Source organism: Gasterosteus aculeatus, chromosome 12, assembly GCF_964276395.1.
Source record: "Gasterosteus aculeatus chromosome 12, fGasAcu3.hap1.1, whole genome shotgun sequence".
NCBI classification, from domain to species: Eukaryota; Metazoa; Chordata; class Actinopteri; order Perciformes; family Gasterosteidae; genus Gasterosteus; species Gasterosteus aculeatus.
In genome coordinates, this window is record NC_135700.1 from 14,011,709 (window position 1) to 14,032,878 (window position 21,170).

Below are 21,170 nucleotides of genomic sequence, written 5' to 3' on the forward strand. Positions count from 1 at the left end.
GCTGTACCTTCCCTGTCATTGCAGCCATCAGGTGAAGGAGGGTTCAGTGTTTTTTGGGTGGGGGTGTTGGTAACATAAGCACATAAGTGCTTATAAGTAACACATAAGTAACATAGTGACTTCATCCCAGCCCAGGAAGTGTACAGTACAAAGGAAGAACACAAGAGGCCTCCTGTATGTTCCAAGAGGAAAATAACTGCTAATTACTTCAAACTGGCATCGGCAGCAATAACACCCCGAAATCCTCTCTGTCAACACACAAACTTCTGCAATGTACATGTTAGCTCAGGCGTTTGTCCTGAAGCGGTATCAGACCCGCGGCATCTGTGGTTGGCAGGGAGGGAGAGACGGAGAACTGGAAAAGGAGAGGGAACGTGGGAAGAGGGAGGTAAAGTGCTGACTCTGACACCGTCTCTGTGCGCCGCTAACACAGGAACCAATTAGCTGGGAGCCGGCTTCCGCTCGCCTGCGCTGTTATAGGACCTCCTCTCCGAGTCCCCAGGGCTGACTGCAGCTTCGGGGATATGATGGCACATATACTGTATACAGTAGACAAGCTATAGGAGAGACACAGATACCCGGCAGACATGCTATGGACACGGACAGGAAGCAGCGGGCAGATTTAGCAGGTCAAAGCGTTAAAGGGCGATGTGTTGGATTATATCGAATGCCAGCCATGCAGGCTGTAGTTGAATTAAATAACACATTGTGACACAATGTGTCCCCCCCCCTCCTCACACCAGAACCTGTAACACATATAGGAACACCTAGCACACAATCTGTAACTCATTTCCTTTCACATAACATATCTCACATTTCCCACAGACAGACATTGTCGTAAAAAACCCACTAGCACTTCTTGACACCTCACCTTCCCCAAACTCAAGATAATATCATGCAGACTTACGGAAATGTGCACACAAAGCCCAAATATTCACTTTTCGTACGTTCACACGTCCACATACAGACAGAAACTTGCATAAGTACACGACACACACATACACACACTCCTCCCTAATCTACACCCCCCCCACACTGTCCTGCTCATACAGAGTGACGCAGTCTTTTTATGACAATTATTGATCCTCTGGAGCAGAGTAAAAACTATCCCCAGACAGACAACAAAAATAACTGTAACCATATAACAGCTTCCTGCCAGGGGAACAGATCCCACAGAGCGGCCACGTGACGGGACTATTCCTGGAGCGCCCTGTAGACCCCAAGCAGGGCCCATGCAGACACACACAGGACGAGGAGAGGAGAGAAGGAGGTTCTAGTCAAATGTTTACACTCTGTCAGTTATTCTGGCTGAGAAATGAGCATTTCATGTATTTTTGTTCACTGAAAGGCTTTCAATCTGATTGGTTTTTTTTCGCCCAGCTCCTCTCGCTCACCATATGGTGCTGCACACTTTTAATTAGGATAACATCAAAGTCTTTGTTTTGCATTATCCATTAATGTAATAACAATTTCTCAATGCAGTGCTCACGACACACCCAACCATCATACCCGCGCACTGTGCACGCTTCCTCCAGCAGAGATGCAAGTTCCACTTCACAATCAGACCTGTCGTTTTCAAAGAACTAAACAACTCCGGAGTGTTACACCGACAAAATAAAAAAAAGGGGAGGAAGCCGAATACAAGCCTTGTTGTACTTTGTGTAAAAAGGGGAAAATGCATTCAGGGACAATGTTAAAGATAACTCATTAATTCTCCCGCAGAGCAATCGTGTTGTCGCTAGGGAGGAATTACTATCATGAAGCTGTCTCTGTTTCAGCCAACCTGCCATTAGTAGAGCAGCAAGAACAAAGCTCCTGGACGGACGTGGGTACCTCAGATGAAGGAGGCAATGACGGAGGTAGTAGATAGTTGCATGTGGGACTGAATGCTGGGGCTTCCAATCTTCTTCTCCATGACACATTCACAGAACCCCATCGGGACCTGAGTTCTCCTTCACGCAGCACTCCGATAGATGGGATGGTATTAAAAAACACTTTACAGCAGAGACAACACAGTTGCTGCGGTGGATCTGTGGCTGCACATGTGAATCCATTACAGGCTAAGTGATCGCCATGTTTAGGTCTGGCGTTTTGTATCTTCTTTTACAAAGGTATTAACTAACTCAGGTTTTATGGGAAACTGGAATGTCCTTTGCACTCAGAACAATGAATTAAGACTCACTTAACCAAATTGTAACCCTATTTCTGTATACTTCTCCTCCTCTGGTGTTGCACGGCCCAATATATCAACACAGCGCAAAAGGCCTGGCTCTACACATTATCATTATATCATTCACACACCACAGTAACAGCACCTTTACAAAATAGATATTTTATATTATATATTTATATTTATATATATATATATTTATATATTATATTTTATATTTTATATCACAGCACATGTCCCAATGATGGGCTTCTACTCACCGGTGAGTCAGACTAATTTTAAGATTACAATATGAGGAGATATATTTAATAATCAATTTCGGTTTAGTTGTTAGTATGACAGCACTGGTCTGGTTAGGATCCGGTCTTGGATACAGAGCAGTCAGCTGGCTGGCGGACAAACGGCGTCGTTCGGTCTCGTTGAACTCCAACACTCGACAGTCCGTGTTAGCTTCTGGCTCCCGGCCAGCTCAGTGACAGAGACGTCTCATCAATGCCATTATTCGCCTGTCCTCAGACTCCCATCGTCTGCTGTGTTTGGACCTGCATATACCATCAGCACTGCAGCAGTGGAATGAATGTATACGCTGTGCATTTAGAATTCCTCAGGAAAGATTAGATGGAAGATTAGATACTGCACGGCGGCACACAGCGAGCGCAAAGAAAAGTGACAAAGCGGATCTTTTTTTCCCCCCTAATAACTTATAATCGGTCCGTGTTATGTACTCGTTAGCGGTTGTGTCGCTGCCTGCAGTAAATGAGACGTTCACTGAGCAGCTCGGGCGTCTTGCCCCTCCAGGGGAGCTTTCGACTGGGGACGGTCTGTTTGATCTCGACACTTATCTGCTTTATTTCTGTTCTCTTATGTGGTGCTCACCAGCCGACACGTTGATTTGTGGTCGGAGTCAAGTCAAGTGCATTAACCACGTAATACAGAGATGCACACATTTAGCTGCGTAAACACACGCAGACACCATCAAAAAGAAACGACCCCCTTGCAAACCTCAGGGAGAGTGAAATGAATGGGCCCGCTCGCAGCGTGTTTGATACCATTCCTGAAACGTTCGTGTAGTTTGTATTCAGCAAATACAAGCAGGCTGCTGGTGATGTGTTCCGTATTTCAGCAGGTCCAGAAGCCAGTAGTCTTTTTTTTTTTTTTCCTACAGAGTGAGTTATTTGGTCTGCAGCCACCGAGACAAATCTGTAAATGGCTCCCTTCCATACGTCCAAATGCCATATCCCATAATCATTCCAACTGAGAGAAAAGTTCTAAACAAACAAATGTGATTCACAATCGCTTTCACTACTTTTGAAGTTGTAAAAATGATTCACAGTTACCCATACAGAAAACAGAAGCTGTAATCTGTCCACCAGAAGCAGTGGTTACAGTGAGCATGGCCGCTTTACAAGAGCACAACACAAACCTTTTGTCGCGTCAAACTGTACAATGTTTATCTTCCATGTTCCACTGACTTTGGAGCTTTTGAACCATGTGTTCTATTATCATATGAGAAGGATTCTGGCAGCTGAATCTGTTGTATTGTGTACATTTCTAATTAAATGTAGATGCAGAGTAATTGCCAGGGATTTGGGCTTTATTGCCCCTTGGCCAGTGTGAAGGTGGCATTATTAGTTTATACATAAAAATTGAGCAAGCAAGAAAGCACTTGTTTTGTCAAAGAAAGACGGAAAAAGAGTTTAAAACCTAATGTGTATTTCCTCCTGTATTATGTACCAGGAAAGGCAACTTTATCAAAAGTTTAAAAAAAAGCTTTTACCCAGCTTTCAAAAACAATGTTTTTTTTTAATAGTTCTCCCATAACTAGAAACTAGAAAAGTGAAGAGATAATTAGACAGCGGATTACAATGTTGCAATGCAGCTCCACTGGATATCCGATCACTGTATGCGAGCACAATGTATCTTCATGTGAAATGATTTTCTATGCCCACCAGCGGGTAGCGGCATCCCTGAGAATAAGGAAACATGTAGATTAGGATGAGACGCACCCGAAGAAGGAGTTGGCCTGTTTTAGGGAAGAAAAGTATTTTCTGGTGGAGAAGAGGAGGCACTCCAGGGTACGTCTTTTCTGCAGTGTCTGCAATACGTGTTCCTTTCTGGAGGTGTCTCCTTTCTAGGTTTTTTTTGTGTGTGTAAGACTGGGAGGCAAGGAGAGAAGTTGGGAGGTTTGGGGCCTTGCTGGTGGCTTCTAGTTGCAGGTTATCTGTTTAAATAAAGCCCTGTAGAGCTGTGTGATGGGGGAGAAAGAACCCACATCCAGATATTTCTTTTTTCTTTTCAAAGCAGGCACTCAAGCAATGTGCATGAAAGGCAACACATTTCAGAAGTTATTCACACGAGGAAAGACAAGCGTTATACCTATTTTATAAGTATTATGACTTACTATTTTTATTGTTTGGAGATGTTGTGTTCCGTTTGTATGTTGTGTGAAAAACGCGTTTTATGGATTTATTTTACAACAGCTAACAACAATAAGCATGAGTTTATAATTACAAAATGTTCACAGGCCACAAAAAAACATCCAGAGTTCTTTGGCTGCAATTTTAAAATGTATTTCTGTGTGGCTATGAAACAGTTTTTATCCGCCGGTCTGCTTATTATCCACTCACTTATCCGCGTGTATGCAAGAGACCCAGCAAGGGGAAGGACAGAAGATAGCAAGAGGGAGAAATGCTACAGACACTGAGAACGACTCTGAAAGTAGGGATTTCAGATATAGCCGTTAGCACTTCAGCCATGATGGTGGCTGAACACAGCTGTCAGACCCAGATGGTGAGGTGCTAATAACATTCAGAGTTTTGTAGCGCACCGTTTATTTTCTAATAATAAAACTGTTAGCGCTGGCTAATAGCATAGCCACTGCCTGCCAAGCACACGTTCCGGCTGACACTCACACCACTGCGCTGCCATTTAGGTGCCATACTGCTGAGCAGAATGGCTCTATAGTAGGCCCTTAGCATAGCAACACACACACACACGCACACACACACTGAACTGGGAGCTGTTAGTGTAACCAAGCAGAGCAGAATGACCTTCGGTAATGAACAAGTGGATGTGAGTTTTGTAAACATGAGGAAATAAATATGCGTCTAGAGTCAATGTAAACACACACACACACACACACACACACACACACACACGGCATTCTGAACAATCTGAGAAACTCTGTGTTGAAAGTAAATGGTTTTCAATAACTTGTTTCAAGCATAACCGTTCATCAGGAAGATGGGTTCTACCTCTGAGTTTACATCCAACGTAAATAAATAGCTTTTGCTTTCTATTCAGTGATAATGTACATCAGTCAATTCAAATCAACAAAGCTGAGCCGTAGCAAATGAAACAGCAAATGCTGTTCAAATCCGTGAAAGGGTAGATAGAAATTGCTATTTTGCAGAAGTGCACACTTATCAGATTGCGTACTAATTGACATTTCCTTTTGATATTTCTTTCTGTTCAATAATAGTAATCATAATATTTAGTAATAGTACAATAATTGTTGGCTAGTGCAACAACGCATTTTTTTCTGACTCCTTACATCCAGGCAGCTCACTGAAATGAGAGGTAGCCGTGTGTGTGTGTGTGTGTGGGGGGGGGGGGGGGGGGGGGGTGTGGGGGGGTGAATAAAACAAAACAAGCTGCGTCGGCCAGTATCATACACGGCTGTTTCACCAGACAACTTGTTTGTTAAATATTTCAGCTTGAGCCAATTTCCTGTGTGTCATTATTTTGTGTCCGCATGCACACAAGCCTCCAAAGTGCCACAATTAATTTGACTTCATTTCCAGGAGATAATTTCCGACTGTTAAAAGCACGTCACCACACACGCAACTACACATGAGGACAGAAGCAGCAGAACTCTTCCACCCCAAACACTGGTGGGTGGGACGAAGCCTTTCTGCCTGTGTGCAAACTGTCTCTAAATGACAGAGTTGCTGAATTTAGTTATATCGCCTTTGTGGAGAAATGATATAGAAATACAGATTAGCAAAAAAAAGGAAAGAACAACATGAATTAACTCTAAATGAACTCTCTATAATGTGGCAGCTCTCCAGCTGTCTTGTGTAGCTGAAAGCAGAAACCTGTGTCTTGGGTAATTGAGCTCTCACCAGCCAGACTTATCACTTTGCTTATTATGAGGAGATATGCAACCCAGCGAAGCAGCTAGATTCTCTCTAGTTGGCTCAGAGGTGAGATCACCCCTTCGCTGCAAGGTTAGACGTATTGTAATATTAGAAAAAAATGATGAGGGACAGAGGACTGTCAAGTGACACAACAAGGGGGCTTTTGTTAAAGGTCAGAGGTGGAAAACCGGAATTAAACTAGAGTGACGAGAGAAGGGGTTTCGACTTGATTCATGAAAGTGTACAATTTGTGGATGAAACACTGGTCCATAGAAAGGTCTGTGTATTCCTGCATGTCTGAGAGTGTGTGTGTGCTCGAATGTATACGCACACTTGTGTATGTATGTGCGTCTGCGACAGAAGGTTCCGGGGCTGCTGTGTGCACTACCGGCTGGCAGGGTGGCTGTGAGAATGGCCCTGTTTCCTGTGTCAGCTCTAAAATAGGTCCAAACACAGCGGAGATGCACGACGCACTCCGGCTATTTACAGCACTCACACAGTGTGTGTGCGCAGGATGCTGCCAAGTGCGCGGAACCAGACGCACTCTGCGTTGTACTGTGTCTGTTCACAGACTTCAAAAGGATGAAAAACATAAAACGGGGGATGCAAGGAAAGTAAGAATAATATAACAATGAGAAGTATAATTTTTGTACGCGTGTACGTGTTTGAGAGCCGTTGTGTACTCGCCCTCGGACCCTCCGCGTGTTCCGTGAGTCCCGTGTATGGTGAGGGCGCTGCGCCCTGCTTATGTCACGTGCAACCACGTCCTATCCACTGGAACTTTGCCCTCTGTGTGTCCGTGGCAACCGCGGCGAACGTCTCAAATGACGCGGAGCAAACGGCCGTGTCGCTCGGGACATGCGTAGGAAAGGTGAACTGACTCACAGGTAATTCTGTGTGATTTTTGTCCCACCTCTATGTTGACTTTTTAACGCACACCTCTCGGCGTCTCGTTAAAGCATATTGGCCTCGGAAAGTGAGGGTTCCCTGTATGATTCTCTTGCTCTATTTGTACCCTTTTATCATTTCTTTCACAGACATAATTTGCTTCCTCGACATGCTGACGGAGGCCGTTTGTTGCCCCGTGGGGAAAAAGCAGACCTCTCAATCACACTGTATCCGATGCTCTGAATCCAGGCTGCGTGGCACAGCGTCATTAGCCAACAGAAAACGCTCGTTTGCAGCCACGGAGGAGTCTGTGCTCATCCACGTCTTCCACCGTGGTGTTTCTGACGCTATTGTTTACATTACAAACCTGCAGTAAAGTCTGTCACCCGTCACATCACAACAAGAACTGTCACAGTTCGACCTCAGCAACTCTTAACAAGGGCCGCACGTGCTGCTTGTGTCTCAAGGGGGATTCTCGGTTTGTCAGTCACTGTGCAACCATCTCTATTGTGTTGGAATCATTGGCGGCTGTCTCCCCAAAGACCTACCTTCATGGGAGGAAGGCCCCCCCATTTACAAACTGACTCGCGTGGCTTCGGTTTCCTGTTTTTAGAAGGTCCTCCCTCCGCGGTTTGCAGGCTTAGCTCTTTATTTGTATCTAACAGAGTAAAAACAATTGCAATCGTTGGAATCTGACCAATCAAATGTGTTGCATTTCTAGTTCGTTATTGCGTCGATGCCCCCTTAGCAAGGTGTAGTCTTGTCTCTTCTTATCTAGAATTGAGTGGCCGCACGTGGAGATGAAATAACGCTTAGTTTTGTTCCACGTTGTGCTGCTCAACTACACTCTGGTGTAGCCTTCTCGTTGTTTCTCCCTTTTAGTTTCTGTTTCAATCAAAGTTTCCATCCCTGGTTTCTATTAGGAAGCCAAACGCTTAATGCTTATGTCTCAGCTGACCGCGAGAGCAAGAGGATTTGCAAGAATGATGACAACTTTAAGTTGATGCTCCCTTTCAAAAGTGGCTACTCCCCTTTTTTGAATCTCTGCACTGCCGGTCGGCCCGTCTGCATATTTGTTTGTGTGAGTGCATTCATTTTTCTTTTTTTTTTTTAACGGAATTCAGGAGGCAGCTTTCAGTCAGGGGAACCTTTTGGATTGAGGGGGAGGGGGAGGGGCAGAAGACTTATCAGGACACTAATAAGACAGCTCAGGCCTTTCTGGAATTACACCAAAATGACATGAGTTGCTTTTGAAAAAAAGAAGAGCTTTGAATTTCATCTCCTTGTTTTTCTTCGCCTGCATCAATTCTGTCTCTCGCCGTCCGTCCCCATGTGGCCTCTGCGCTCTTCCCTTCTGACTTCCCCAAAATATTGTTATATACATGTGCAACGTCCGCCTCCCTCTGGGGCTGCTGGTAAGTGTGTGGGTTGGTTTACGTCAGTGGTTATTAGGCGTGTAGCAGTGTGCTAATGTACAGAGGTCACAGGGACAATGTTTAAGACCCGGGCAACTATGTGACAAAGTCAACCAAGAAATCTGGTCTCGGTTGATTTGTGTGTACGTGTTTGTAAGTGTGTTTGATTCTCTGTGTGTTTTGTCCTCATTGAACCAGAGAACTCTGCTTAAAGCTGCTCCGAATGGGCCGGGAAGCGCACATCTTCTGTCTAATCTTCTTGTTCTGGTGAGTGTAGGGGAGGAGGATAAATAAAAGAGAAATCCATAGTCTTTTCATCCTCCTGTGACCACTGTGCCTGTGAGACGGCAGCCGTGGGAATGGTGCTGGATACCGGCAGCGCTGCCTCTGACCTCCCTCCGCTCCTCCGCCAAAGGGTGGAGATGAACAGGGCCGCAAGGATCGCTGACATCTTTCTTTCTCAGGCACATGCACCGCCCACTCGACAACACAGACACCTCTGATTAAAGCAATAGTAGGTGAACGCTGGAACAGCGGCGTGCACACTGCAGATGGGTATATCAGGGAAACTATCGAGTGACTGGGAAAGGAAATGAGAGTCGGTGCGCTTGTCCTTTCTGCGCATCTAATTGTGCCTTTTGACGTATGCTTGGTTGTGACCCACACCAAGAAGCCATCATTATCATGCGATTGGCTGAATCATTATGGTAATGTGACTAGAGAGTTAATAAATAAAATATCTATTACCCAAAGCGGGTTTGTGCGTCAGAGATAAAGAGGCTCGATTCGGGGTGCGTGTCCAGAGGAAGACGGCAGAAAGGACCCGCCTGAGAGAGGCTAGGGCAGGCGTTTGATCCTAAATTACTCCTCCCTCCTCCCCGTTTCCTGGGGATTTTTGGAGTGATACTCCCCTCTTGCTCCCTCGCTCCCTCAGCTGTCACAACCCATCACCACAACTATTCCACTTCAGCCGCAGGGATAGAGGGAAAGCTTTGTCCCTCTCCATCACCCTCCTTTCATATCCCCTCTCTCTCTAGTTGGGGCATACTGGGTTTTATATTGAGAAAGCATTAATTTGTTTCCTTTTTTTCTACCATGAACTATTGGTTTAAGGACACAACAGATTAATTATGATGTTTAGTTTAGTAACAAGAGCCTTTTACTGCAGAATGTCAAATTAGAAAGGTAAAGGAAAACCATCCCCTCGGCCATGGTTTGTATCCACAGAGATGCATTTGTCTTATTACGGTTTGTCAGGGGTCATAATTGTAATCCAAGCAGACAGAAGTTTTTACTGAGAGAAGCGCACCATAGTATTCTCTTTCTGTTTGTGTCTTTTTTTTTTTTTTTTGCATCTATATGCAGCCGCTTCCGATAATGTCATCCTACACTGCGCTCCGCTCTTTGCAACCAGAGACTACCAGCTGTGAACTCATCGCTCTCCTTTAACGGCCAGGTTGCAAAGAGGGGAATAAAATAGAAGCATTGCGAAACAGTGTGTATGTTTAATGCAGAGTCTGTGTGAGCGATGGTTTCTTTAGACCGGCACGCCAACCAGCACTGTGGGTCTCTTGTTTTTGTTTCTACCACAACATTCTTTCCCAGGGGCCACAAACACACCCCTCCAAGCCAGGAAAGTGACCCACTGAGTCTGCAGCTTGGTCCGGCCCGGCGTGTCTCCGCTACGCTCGTAGGGTGTGACCTCACGACACGCGTGGCCATCGACTGAGCGCGTCTCTCCTCGGGCCAGCGCACTCGAAAGCCCGGTCACTAAAGGGTTTACAAAAGCACTCCTCCTGGTCTCTGAGGCCGTGTACTCTCCAAGGAGGACACTACCCAAACTCTGTAATTACATAACGCAGAGAGCATTCCTCGGTCTGGTTAGCCAGAAGTATGAGCGAGAGAGAGAGAGAGAGAGAGAGAGAGGGACAAATATTTACCTCCTCCGCCCATTCACTCTGCTTCTTCTCCTTTAGCACGCCTCCACTCCAATATTTTAACAGTTAGAGCAACTCAGCCTTGTAAACACAATAGTTATGTCTGCACTCACAGAGAAATGAAGCAGACATACAGGCTCCACTACCCCTGCAGCTACTGCTCTCTTCTCCTCCTCGTCGCTACTCACATCATCTATGTATGTCACCACTCCATAAAGTGTGTTGTCTTAACAATCAGCTTTCTAAATATTTAATTCATTTAGATATTAAATGAGGAATGGCAGAGAGCGAATGGGATGTTTAGATCTGCATTCTGCTGCACCTCCAGTCCCCAGTCCGCTCCTGAAGTTTGCGGATGACACCACCCTCATTGGATTGATCTCTGGTGGGGACGAGTCCGCCTACAGGTGGGAGTCTGACCATCTGGTGTCGTGCAGTCAGAACAACCTGGAGCTCAACGCTCTAAAGACAGTGGAGATGGTTGTGGATTTCCAGAGGAACAGAGCCCCACCCTCTCCCATCACCCTGTGTGACTCCCCCGTCACTATTGTGGATTCCTTCCGTTTCCTGGGCTCCATCATCACCCAGGACCTCAAGTGGGAGCTGAACATCAGCTCCACCACAAAGAAGGCGCAGCAGAAGTTGTTCTTCCTGAAGCAGCTGAAGAAATTCAACCTGCCAAAGACGATGATGGTCCACTTCTGCACGGCCATCATGGAGTCCATCCTCTGCTCCTCCATCACCGTCTGGTACGCTGCAGCCACAGCCGAGGACAAGGGCAGGCTGCAGCGTGTCATCCGCTCTGCAGAGAGGGTGATCGGCTGCAATCTGCCGTCCCTGCAGGACTTGTTCGTTTCCAGGTCTCTGAAGCGAGCTAAAAAGATCGTAGCCGACCCCTCTCACCCCGGACAAAAACTGTTTGTGCCCCTTATATCCGGCAGGAGGCTGAGGTCCATCAGGACTAAGACGTCCCGCCACACGAACAGTTTCTTTCCGTCGGCATCATCAACAGAGCCCGGTCCCCCACTGACTGACTATAACATTCCACCGGTCACTCTGCCTCACACTGCACATCTCACTTTAACTGTAAATTCTCACTTTGTCGTCACTCGTCACTTTTTTACTTTATATTTAAACTTTTTTAATATTTAAAATTTGTAACTTTATTCCCTTGTTTTATACTAACCCATAGCCTTATTCTTTTTTTTACTAACCCATTGCATTAGCATTTCATTTTACTTTATTTTATTACTTGTGCACTGCGGTCTTGTTTTCTATTGTTACACTGTCTGTCATGCACCAACCGCCAAGACAAATTCCTTGTATGTTTGACATATTTTGGCAATAAATGATTCCTGATTCCTGATCCTTGTATGTATTTCATGTTTTCTTTCACACTGGACACATTGTCTCTCACTAAGTATAAACCACTCCATGGAACTATAACTTATCAATATGTATTGTCACATGCTGTATATTCAGTCTATTGAAACTGCAGAAAACCTGTTTCCACCTCCTGTATGAACTGTTGGCTCTGTCAACATTTTGTAAACGTTAGCACTGTTAGCTGATAGCCATCACTATTTTGAGAACTTTTGAGTGGCAATAGAAATGTGTTTAAAGCACCTTTTAGGACATACGTTTCATAAGAAATGAGTCATCATTGTTGTTTTTGGCCCCTTCTCCAGCCTGACCTCCTCCCTGTGCTGACTTGTTTATATGTCTCACCTGTACCTGCTCAATGCACACAGGTTGATTGCTCGTGTTTATGTGAATACAAATAGGGCATCACCTTTATTTTAGTACACCTACAAAACTGTATGAATCCCCAAGCACTTGGCACAAATGCTACTTTGGATATTAACATATTATACAGTACTGTCCTACACACTCAGGGAAGTCGTGATATCTTGTCTACACAAAGAAAACACCCAGACGTTGTGTGAGATACACATATGCAACAAATCACTTACACCGAATGTCTTATATCTTAACTATTACCAAACCATATTATATTTGTGTTCTACACAGATTAGCAGGAAGCTGAAAACAATAAATTAGTGAGGCATCAACGAAATACCAGAAAATAAAGGAGTGCTGGCATTGATCAAATCTGTATGATTATTAATGACATAACAAATATTGTTTTAATTGCCTGAGCCAAGAAAAACATGCAGCACACATGTGTATTAATAAGATACTCCCCCAGACTGTTTGTCTTAACACTTTGTAAACAGCGTGATAATATGCCAGGCTTAAATGCTTGTGCCTGTGCATGCATTATGGTGATCCTATTTTGATTAGACATCCTAGCTCATTTTAATTATAGTAAAATAGAGAATAACGACTTTTGGTGTAAGCGTTCCTGCCTGACAGCACGAAAGTGAGCGAATGGTAACGTCTCATAGCCTATTTGTGTGTGATGTTAACAGGCAAGCACAATGCTTTAAGCCTAGAATGTAAGTAATGTGCACTTAGACACAGAGCTTCAGCCGCACTGTGCGGACAGCTTTGTTTAATGTGCAGCAATAACTCTGTTTGGCTGCTGTTTCTCGTTGCTTCTCTTAAACCCTGCATTTCCTCCATATCTCCTCGTGTTGTCACCTTCGGCACACATTTCTTAAATGGTCAGCTGGTGTGAAAGATGAGAGGACACTACACGTCTCTTTGGAGCCATTTACTTTGTACCATTCTGTCCCCCTGGTCCTGTTAGTCTGAGCACAGCAAGATACTGAAAATACTCCAGAAATGTTTGCAATGATGCACTGGTACCAGCTGACTTTTATCTTTTGCTGAAAAAAATACTAAAACATGTTGTGATTTAAGAGTGGAGTTGAACTTTATCAGTATGAATGCAGGGACGGGCTCCACAGAGGACCCGCATCCCGGCTGAATGACTGTGAGAGCCGCTGCATGGCAGGATGAAGTGTGTTCATTTCCTTATTTATTGACTCACTTGCTTTTCTCTGAGTGTTTGAAATTAATAACAGCCAGCAGAAATCAGACAGAGGGATGAAAATCAGCACTTTCCCTGCAGTAAAGCCATTCATCAAGCTAACGAGGGGAAGAATGGGAGTGGAGGAGGAGGAGGAGAGGAGGGGAAAAGTGACGTTTGGAGAGGGAGCAAAGAGCAGGAGGGAAGCAGGTGCAGTGTGAGGCAAAGGGGGGAAGGAAAGTGCAGTTGGGTACAGTGGCAAGGGGAAGGATGCAGAGTTCGTCTGGGAGGAGGAGGAGAGTCATTTGGAGGATAGAAGGGCAGACAGAAAGAAGAAGAGCTGTGTGTCATTCTAAAAACAGGGGTAGAGATAGGAAGAAAGACAACTTTGACATTGTAGTATAAATAGAGAGGCAGGGGGGAACCACGAAGAACAAAGCAGTTTCTGCTAGACGGCAGGATTTGCACAACTAGGAAGCGCGCACCGAAGCAAACAATGATGTATTTAAATGTTTAAAATCCATGCCTTTGCTAATCTACCAATGTGTGGATCCTGTAGCAACGGAGACATTCCGAACAACAGTGTCTACAATGAGTAGATTATTTAGTTCTCTGCAAGTGGCATTGCATTTTAACAAATAATCCACAACCTCCTGGATCCCATATGGACACGGAACCAGGTCAGGACCAGAACCAGATCCCACATTTAGGGTATTCCATCCATCCATTGTCAAACCGCTTATCCTGCACACAGGGTCACGGGGGGGGCTGGAGTCCATCCCAGCCAACTTCGGGCGATAGACAGGGTACACTTAGGGTATTTATTATGACAAAATGTATGAATGCTTTATCTGGTTTGATTCATTAGAGTGCTGGCTACAATAAGCAACAATCCACATGAAAATACTCCAAACACAACTTTAACCAGTGTAATATTTTTAAAATAAATATTCTATGCAGTCCAAAAGGTGCGTATGGTAGTGTACAACTTATACATGCCAGGGATATGGGATTTATAGTGTTAGTGTTTTCAAATCTCAAAATTAGATTTTTTCTTTTGTGTGTAATATTGCTATATTCAACAGTAACAACACACAGATTTTTACACATCATAGCACAGATAGGGATTCCACTTTATCCCCACAAAAATAAATGTATTTAATTTAGAGTTATTACACTTTTAATTATGGGCGTGCCATTTCATCAGGCAGGGTTCACCATCTCCAACTGTAGTAGTTTACTCCCCTTCCTTTCACTGGTTGGTGATGGTGGGCCTGCCCTCGCTTCAATACCCCTCGCCCTTGCAATAAACCCTCCGTGTCCCATGCTGCTCTGCCTCACCGACAGTCCCTAAGAGACCCAACAGTACCTCACACCCAGGGCTGCAGGGCTGACTTTGCACTTACTGCTGAGCCCCTCAGAGTGAGAGAGGAGCGCCACGCTGAGAGTTCTGCCACAACAAAATAATTAGCAAAGTGCTGCTCTGCCGAAACATACTAAATTTAGTTCCACTTCACATACAAGTGCAACTATAAATCTTTACCTGTCTTTGTTTTTTTTTTTTTTGAGGAAAGCAGCATTCTCACAACCAGAAGTTTGATATACATGCTTACACATTTTAATTTAATCATTTTCTTGTGAGAAGAAAAGCGCCCGGCAATACTCACAAGCTGCTTTGCAATATTTCTTGGATGAAGCTGAGAAAACTGCGCTTGGTGCAATGTAGTGACGCAAACTGTGCCCATCTCTCTGTACATGGATATCTGTATTTTTAACTTTAAAGTTAGACCACAGAGTCTTTGGTCACCCGGGCTAAATATAGTCAACTCCTGCTGAGCTGTCTCCAGTTTCTCAGTCCTTTCCGAGAGGCAGGTGGAGCAGAGAGGAGGAGGGGGGGAATAAATCAGTCCTCAACTTTTGACCGATATGGAGCAGGAGGTTGTTTTTGTACATCTGCGCCGTCCCCCTTCTCTATAGCCTCTGCTGCCCTCCTCTATCTTATTCATTTCTCCTCTACATGACAGGTCAATCTGGATCAATTTCATCTGCCCTCGGTGACTGAGACCAACATCCTGGCACCCAGAAATAGAGCTCTCTGTGATAGAAGAGCCTCCGACCAAGTATTGCCATCATCACACGGCTCCGAGTGAGAGAGGATGCAGGGGAACGTAACCACTTGGAAAACATTCACTGGATGTATTCTACTGCACTGATGGACTATGTGGCCAAAGAAGCAAAATAAATGGGGTAAATGGATGTTGTTACTAAATGTGGTGTACGGGTCACAGTGTTCCAGCAAGTTCCCCCTAAACCGCTCTGCCATACACTGGCCACCTGGTTGGTGGCCTGCCTGTTAGTATCCTTATGAGATCAGACCAACAGACACACACACACACACACACACACACACACGCTTAGTTTCCCAATTTGTATTTGCACTGAGCTCTCTTACTCGCAGCCTCTTTCGCATACTTTACATGTACATGTAGGTCTCTGTTCTCCTGTGCCTCCCTGCATGGGGAGCCTGCCTCCATAACACACACACACCAGACACGGGTAAAAGGAGTGTTAACCTCTCTCTATCACCAACACCTCACAGTGTAAATACATTTCATATTCTCTTGCATCGGGAGGGAAGCGACACGGCGACACAATGTCCTGGCGAGGTTTAGGCGTCCCAGAGTCAGGACACTCTTTCCCCAGGCAAGGACGTGGAGACCTGGCTCTCCGTCTCCATCACTCAGCCTGTCCTCCTGGAGCTACGTGGCCAGACTGCTCATCTCCCTCCCCCCCAACACCACCCCCCTCATATGCATGGTTTTGCATAAAACAAAGACATCGCTCTGCCCGCAATGTCCGCCTTGGGTGAAACCGCTCGGAGTAGGATCGACCAGACCACACCGCACGCAGCCTCTCTGAGCCCGGCTGGCAGCTTGTCAGAGCGCAGCATCAGCGCAGCGCAGCCGCGCGGCAAGGGAGCTGAGATTTACGAGGCTGACTAAGATAGACACCCTCATGGTTTTCCACTTTCATTCGTTTAACATCCGTTACCTTGGCATTGTTTATATTCTACACCCCTCAGCGGTGAGCAGAGGGCACCTAATTCACGGTGATGACGTGGGAGGAGAATCGGAGCACTTAAAACACTTCATCTAAAGATGATTTGTCCTTGTCTTCCCTGATGGCTTTTGTCCTGCTTCCCCTCTTGGAAGTTAAGTGGATCTGGAGAAAGGCCAGCTACTGATCCTAAGCCCCACTTAGTAACAATCAAGTAAATAACACTGCAGGCAAGCACATGTACATGCGAACACATGGGCACATGTACATTCTTCTTCACCAAGCCGCGAATTCTCTCATCCTTTTGTGTCATGAGCAAGAACATCATAGCGTTAGCTATGGGCTAATCAGTGAAGCCATTACTGGAACGGTTAGGTTCGCAATATACATTTGCCCAGTTTCCTCTACGTCTCCGTGAATTGATTTCAGGACTAGAAGCTAATTCTTCACTCTGAATCTCATTGCTGTCCGGCACACTGTGTTTTTACGCTCTGCCTTTTTCACACACAATCTGAACGTGTGATTTGGATAAGTGGTTATGATTTGTTGTTCCAGAACAACTGAAAGCGTCATCTCTGTGTAGTGTGTGTGTTTTTGTGGAGTTAAATAAGGCAGGAAAATGCATTTGGGTACTGTGCTAAGTTATTGCAAAGGAGATATAGAGACGGTTGCAATCATGAGAGATACTGGCAATATAAAAAAAGCCATGCACTCTTTAGCATACTAATAGGAATTGACAAACTTTGATATATCATGTAAGCATTATGAAGGCCTTGCAGACATTTGCAATATGCGATGACACACTCAATCTCTCTGTTTAATATGAGTCTAATATTAATTAATAATTAATATAGATTGTGTAACTGCAAAATAGAAAACAACATAATCAGTTATATATCTTTATATTACAATATTACTAGACAGCTGTGGGTTACCGAGTCAGGAAACAACTGTTTTACCTTGGAGAGGGAAGGGCACGGAGGATTGGGGCTTGAAATCACAGATGGAGGAATTTTCTCGATGACCTAAAGGAGAAGATACAATTGGACAAAACACATAAGAATATTTGTATGAATATATAATACATCCTTTGTTTCTGTGACTGCGTGTGTCACTCTCTGCTTCCCTGTCATTCCAACAATCACAAAGAAACAAGTTGATCAATTCTAAGCGAGATTCATTCCCACCTTGTCGGTCTTGTGAAACACAGTACATGTATCATAGTAAGCGTTTCATGCAGAGGGAAATGTGAAAAATTTGCATGCAAATAGATTCTACAGACAGAACTCATGCATCAAAATACTGTAACAGAGACAAAACTAAAATACCTGAGAAAACCTTGTGCCGTTGCTCAGACAAGGCGATGGAATTCTACTCAAAAGCCTTTATAGTCCTGATAATCTCATTAACTAATTGTTGTTAAAGGGAAGTCATTTATAATTCAGAAAAATAAACTTTTGAGGATGTCGATGCGAGACTCTTGTACTAACCCATGACAAACACCGTCATAAGCACCAATCTCAGAAGAAAGCGCGTCGCTCCAGGCATCAAAAAAGCCTTTTTCATCTTTCCTATAAATATTGCTACAGAAGTAAAAACATTTGCTGAGCTCTTTGGTTTCTGTGCACTGATGCCAAGTGGGGGAAATTACAATTGAGAAAATATTGTGTCCATAAACTGCAGTGAAGGAAATTTCAAATAATCAGATTTCCTAATAAATGCAATATAACTCTGTTCTTTTGAGTGTATAGCACCTGCAGGAAAACAGCATGTGATGCAGCATGAGGATACTAGTAGCACAGCAGAAACCAAGCTGCAGCTAAATCACAAACATCACAAACATTTCATCAGAGCGACAGAACTATATGAACAGTTCCAAAAAGGAATGAACGCAAAAAAGTCAAAACGGCCTTTGCTCAAACAAAGGATAAAATAAATGGCTGAATATTGATCATCCTTCTTTGTTACAAATGACTAATCCCTCCAATTAATGTGTTTTTTATATGTGCAGCTCGGCATTTCATTAACAGCATCCTTTGATGATAATAAAAGTATAATTTACTGAAAAATAGAATAACACGCAAGGATTATGATTTTTTGAGTTTGATAGGGTTTATTTGTAGAGACAAAACCCGTTATAAATTTTTGTCTTCCCATATTTTGCAATGGCACTACTGAAAAATTGTGTTTTATTTATTCAAGTGAAATAGTCTTGGTTTGGGTCCATTTACAGACATATAAAATTACCCCAGCAAGTCCCGACCACCTCATTACCAACATAACCTGCAGCCAGTCTTTCAAGGACAACTCTCTAATGACACCGCGCGTTTCCGCTTAATGTCTATTTGAAGCAGACTGAGAATCTCAGCTCTCACAAAGAAAGAAAGAAATGCATAGAAAGAGGGAAGTGTAATCTGATAAGATAAGCAGCTTAATTGATCCCTGGTGTCTGTTTAATTCTGACTGAATGAGTGTTTCTGTACCGACCTCTACACTGTTAAAAGAGGAGGGGTCTTTTTTTGTCTTTGTATCTGGTCACATTCACAGATGTGGCTGCCACCTGGTTGTGCTGAGACATCCGACTTGTGTTACTGCTGCACATCCATATGTCCCGTATCTGCATGGCTGTTTTCCTGTTCCAAACTCATTAATCTTCAAGCGTTTTCTCACTGAAAAATGATCTTTCAAAATCCAAACTTTACAAAAGCACATGCACATTAAATGTAACCGTATGAATGTGTTTCTCTTTTTTGACAAAGAAAGAATTTACCGCATTGCTTGTTATTCATTTTTTAGATGTTATGTGTTCTCAACACTGACATTGAGAATCCTTCAGCATTGTCAGGCTGACTCTTTGTATATTATTAAGAGGAACAGTTTAGCTTACTAGCCACTAGTTATGTTGTGTCTTTGCAACACCCTCCATGCAATCCTTGAATGATGTGGGTGTGAGAACAACGCGAGCCGCTGTCCGTGACACGCGTGGCCAAGTGCCATGTATTCCTTGCTCGAGTATTTGTGCTGCATACACACCTTTTTGTGTATTTGAACCTGATGTGTTTAACTCTGAGCTGTGTTATTTCAACACCATACCTAATAACATAGTCGTTACACAAACAAAGACAAGGAAGACTTCTACTCAGTCAGTTATGTGTTAAAGTATTTAGACGTTGTTGCAATGCTCAGAAATCTTCTCGTGTAATTAAAAGAAAAGGTATGCAGCGAGAGTGTATCTTTTTCAGGCAGTGTTGAAATGCAGGAAATGAGTAAAAAAAACAAGGTCATGTGATTAATCTTGAATTTACTGTGTACCGTCCCATGTTGGATGTGCATGTACATCTCATTCAGTGAGATGTGGGCAGAGGAAATGAGCGTGAGCTCCCCTGGGCACGGATTACTTTAATGACTTTGAGGGCAGCCTCGTGCGCTGCAACTTTCGCCCTCTGCTCATCCTCTTCTCCAAGAGACGACAAGAGACACACACACATTCACAGACGAATCACACATACACATACGGGCACACACATTACCCACTCGGGGACTAATCGACCTTGCACATGGGACGGCACGAGTTAAGAGATGCAGAATCACACTCAAACAGCAAGACAGCAGAGCTTCGTTTGCCCTTTCCCTGGCACAAGCCTGGAAGAATTCAGACCCTCAACCAAGTCTTATTTTGGGGTCTGTCAACTAGCGTACTGCGACTTGAGTGAACCTCGTGACGCACCTTATGCAGTGAGTCCGACGAGCACGTACATAGAGTGCATCATTGCAAAATTGATGGATTTTTCACTTGCACAACCATTGCACAATGGTGCCACTGATACGACAGTAAACATATTTTGCAAACGAGACATGTCGTCAAACTAATGTCATTCAGCTCGACATTTTTGGAGTTGCATCAATGCCAGAATGAAGACAAACACAACTAGCGTCCCGCTGTGCAGCAAAAGGCTGAGAAAAACATGCAGGGCCATTTATTGTTTTTCTGCAGATTTGCCTTTGTGCATGTGTGTGCACGCTGCAGGGTGTGTTTTCATTTCTAGTCTCTGTGGTGAGTGTGTATTCAGTTGTAGTGGATGAACATAAGAGATCTAACGTGTCTTTCTCAATAAGGAAACGCCACAGAAGGACAGCTTTTAACAGAGACCCATTTTTCATTTTTTACATGCCACTCCAGACACGAAAAATAAACGTACAGCCTTAAGAGAAGCAAAGCATAACTCTTAAATAAAGATATATTATTTTATGGGAAGTACAGATATTATGTTTTTTTAAATAGAGCAAAGGCAAACAAGTATGCTTTCCAAAGCCATTGAATGCCTTTTCTGAACTAATAGGGAATCAAAATAGCAAGCCTACTCCTTTAGATCAAATAGATGCAATTAGTTAAATTGAGGAAAGAGAACGACTTGGCTGTAAATTGCATGGAGTGTGCATGCTAAGACCCAACACTAGCACAGCTGCACAGAGCTGCACTCACAATTTATCATCTCTACATCGCAGGAGCCAATGGCCCACACCACTATTAATCATGAGCAAAATCATTTAATTCCGCACAAGCCTGACTATTGTCTCAGTCTCTCCCTCACTCGGCACAAAGCAGCCACCGCAGCAGCAGCCCGCACC

General features: G+C 44.1%; 1 protein-coding gene across 1 annotated transcript in view; it reads right to left on the reverse strand.

The window, feature by feature from the left end:
* The window catches only part of mafa (MAF bZIP transcription factor a), a 62,983-nt gene that overhangs the window by 37,005 nt on the left and 4,808 nt on the right, over window positions 1-21,170 (reverse strand). The window contains exon 2 of the mRNA XM_040161385.2: window positions 17,501-17,566. Coding sequence (XP_040017319.1) covers window positions 17,539-17,566 — 28 coding nt within the window. The 3' untranslated portion in view covers window positions 17,501-17,538. The remainder of the gene's footprint in view (window positions 1-17,500; window positions 17,567-21,170) is intronic.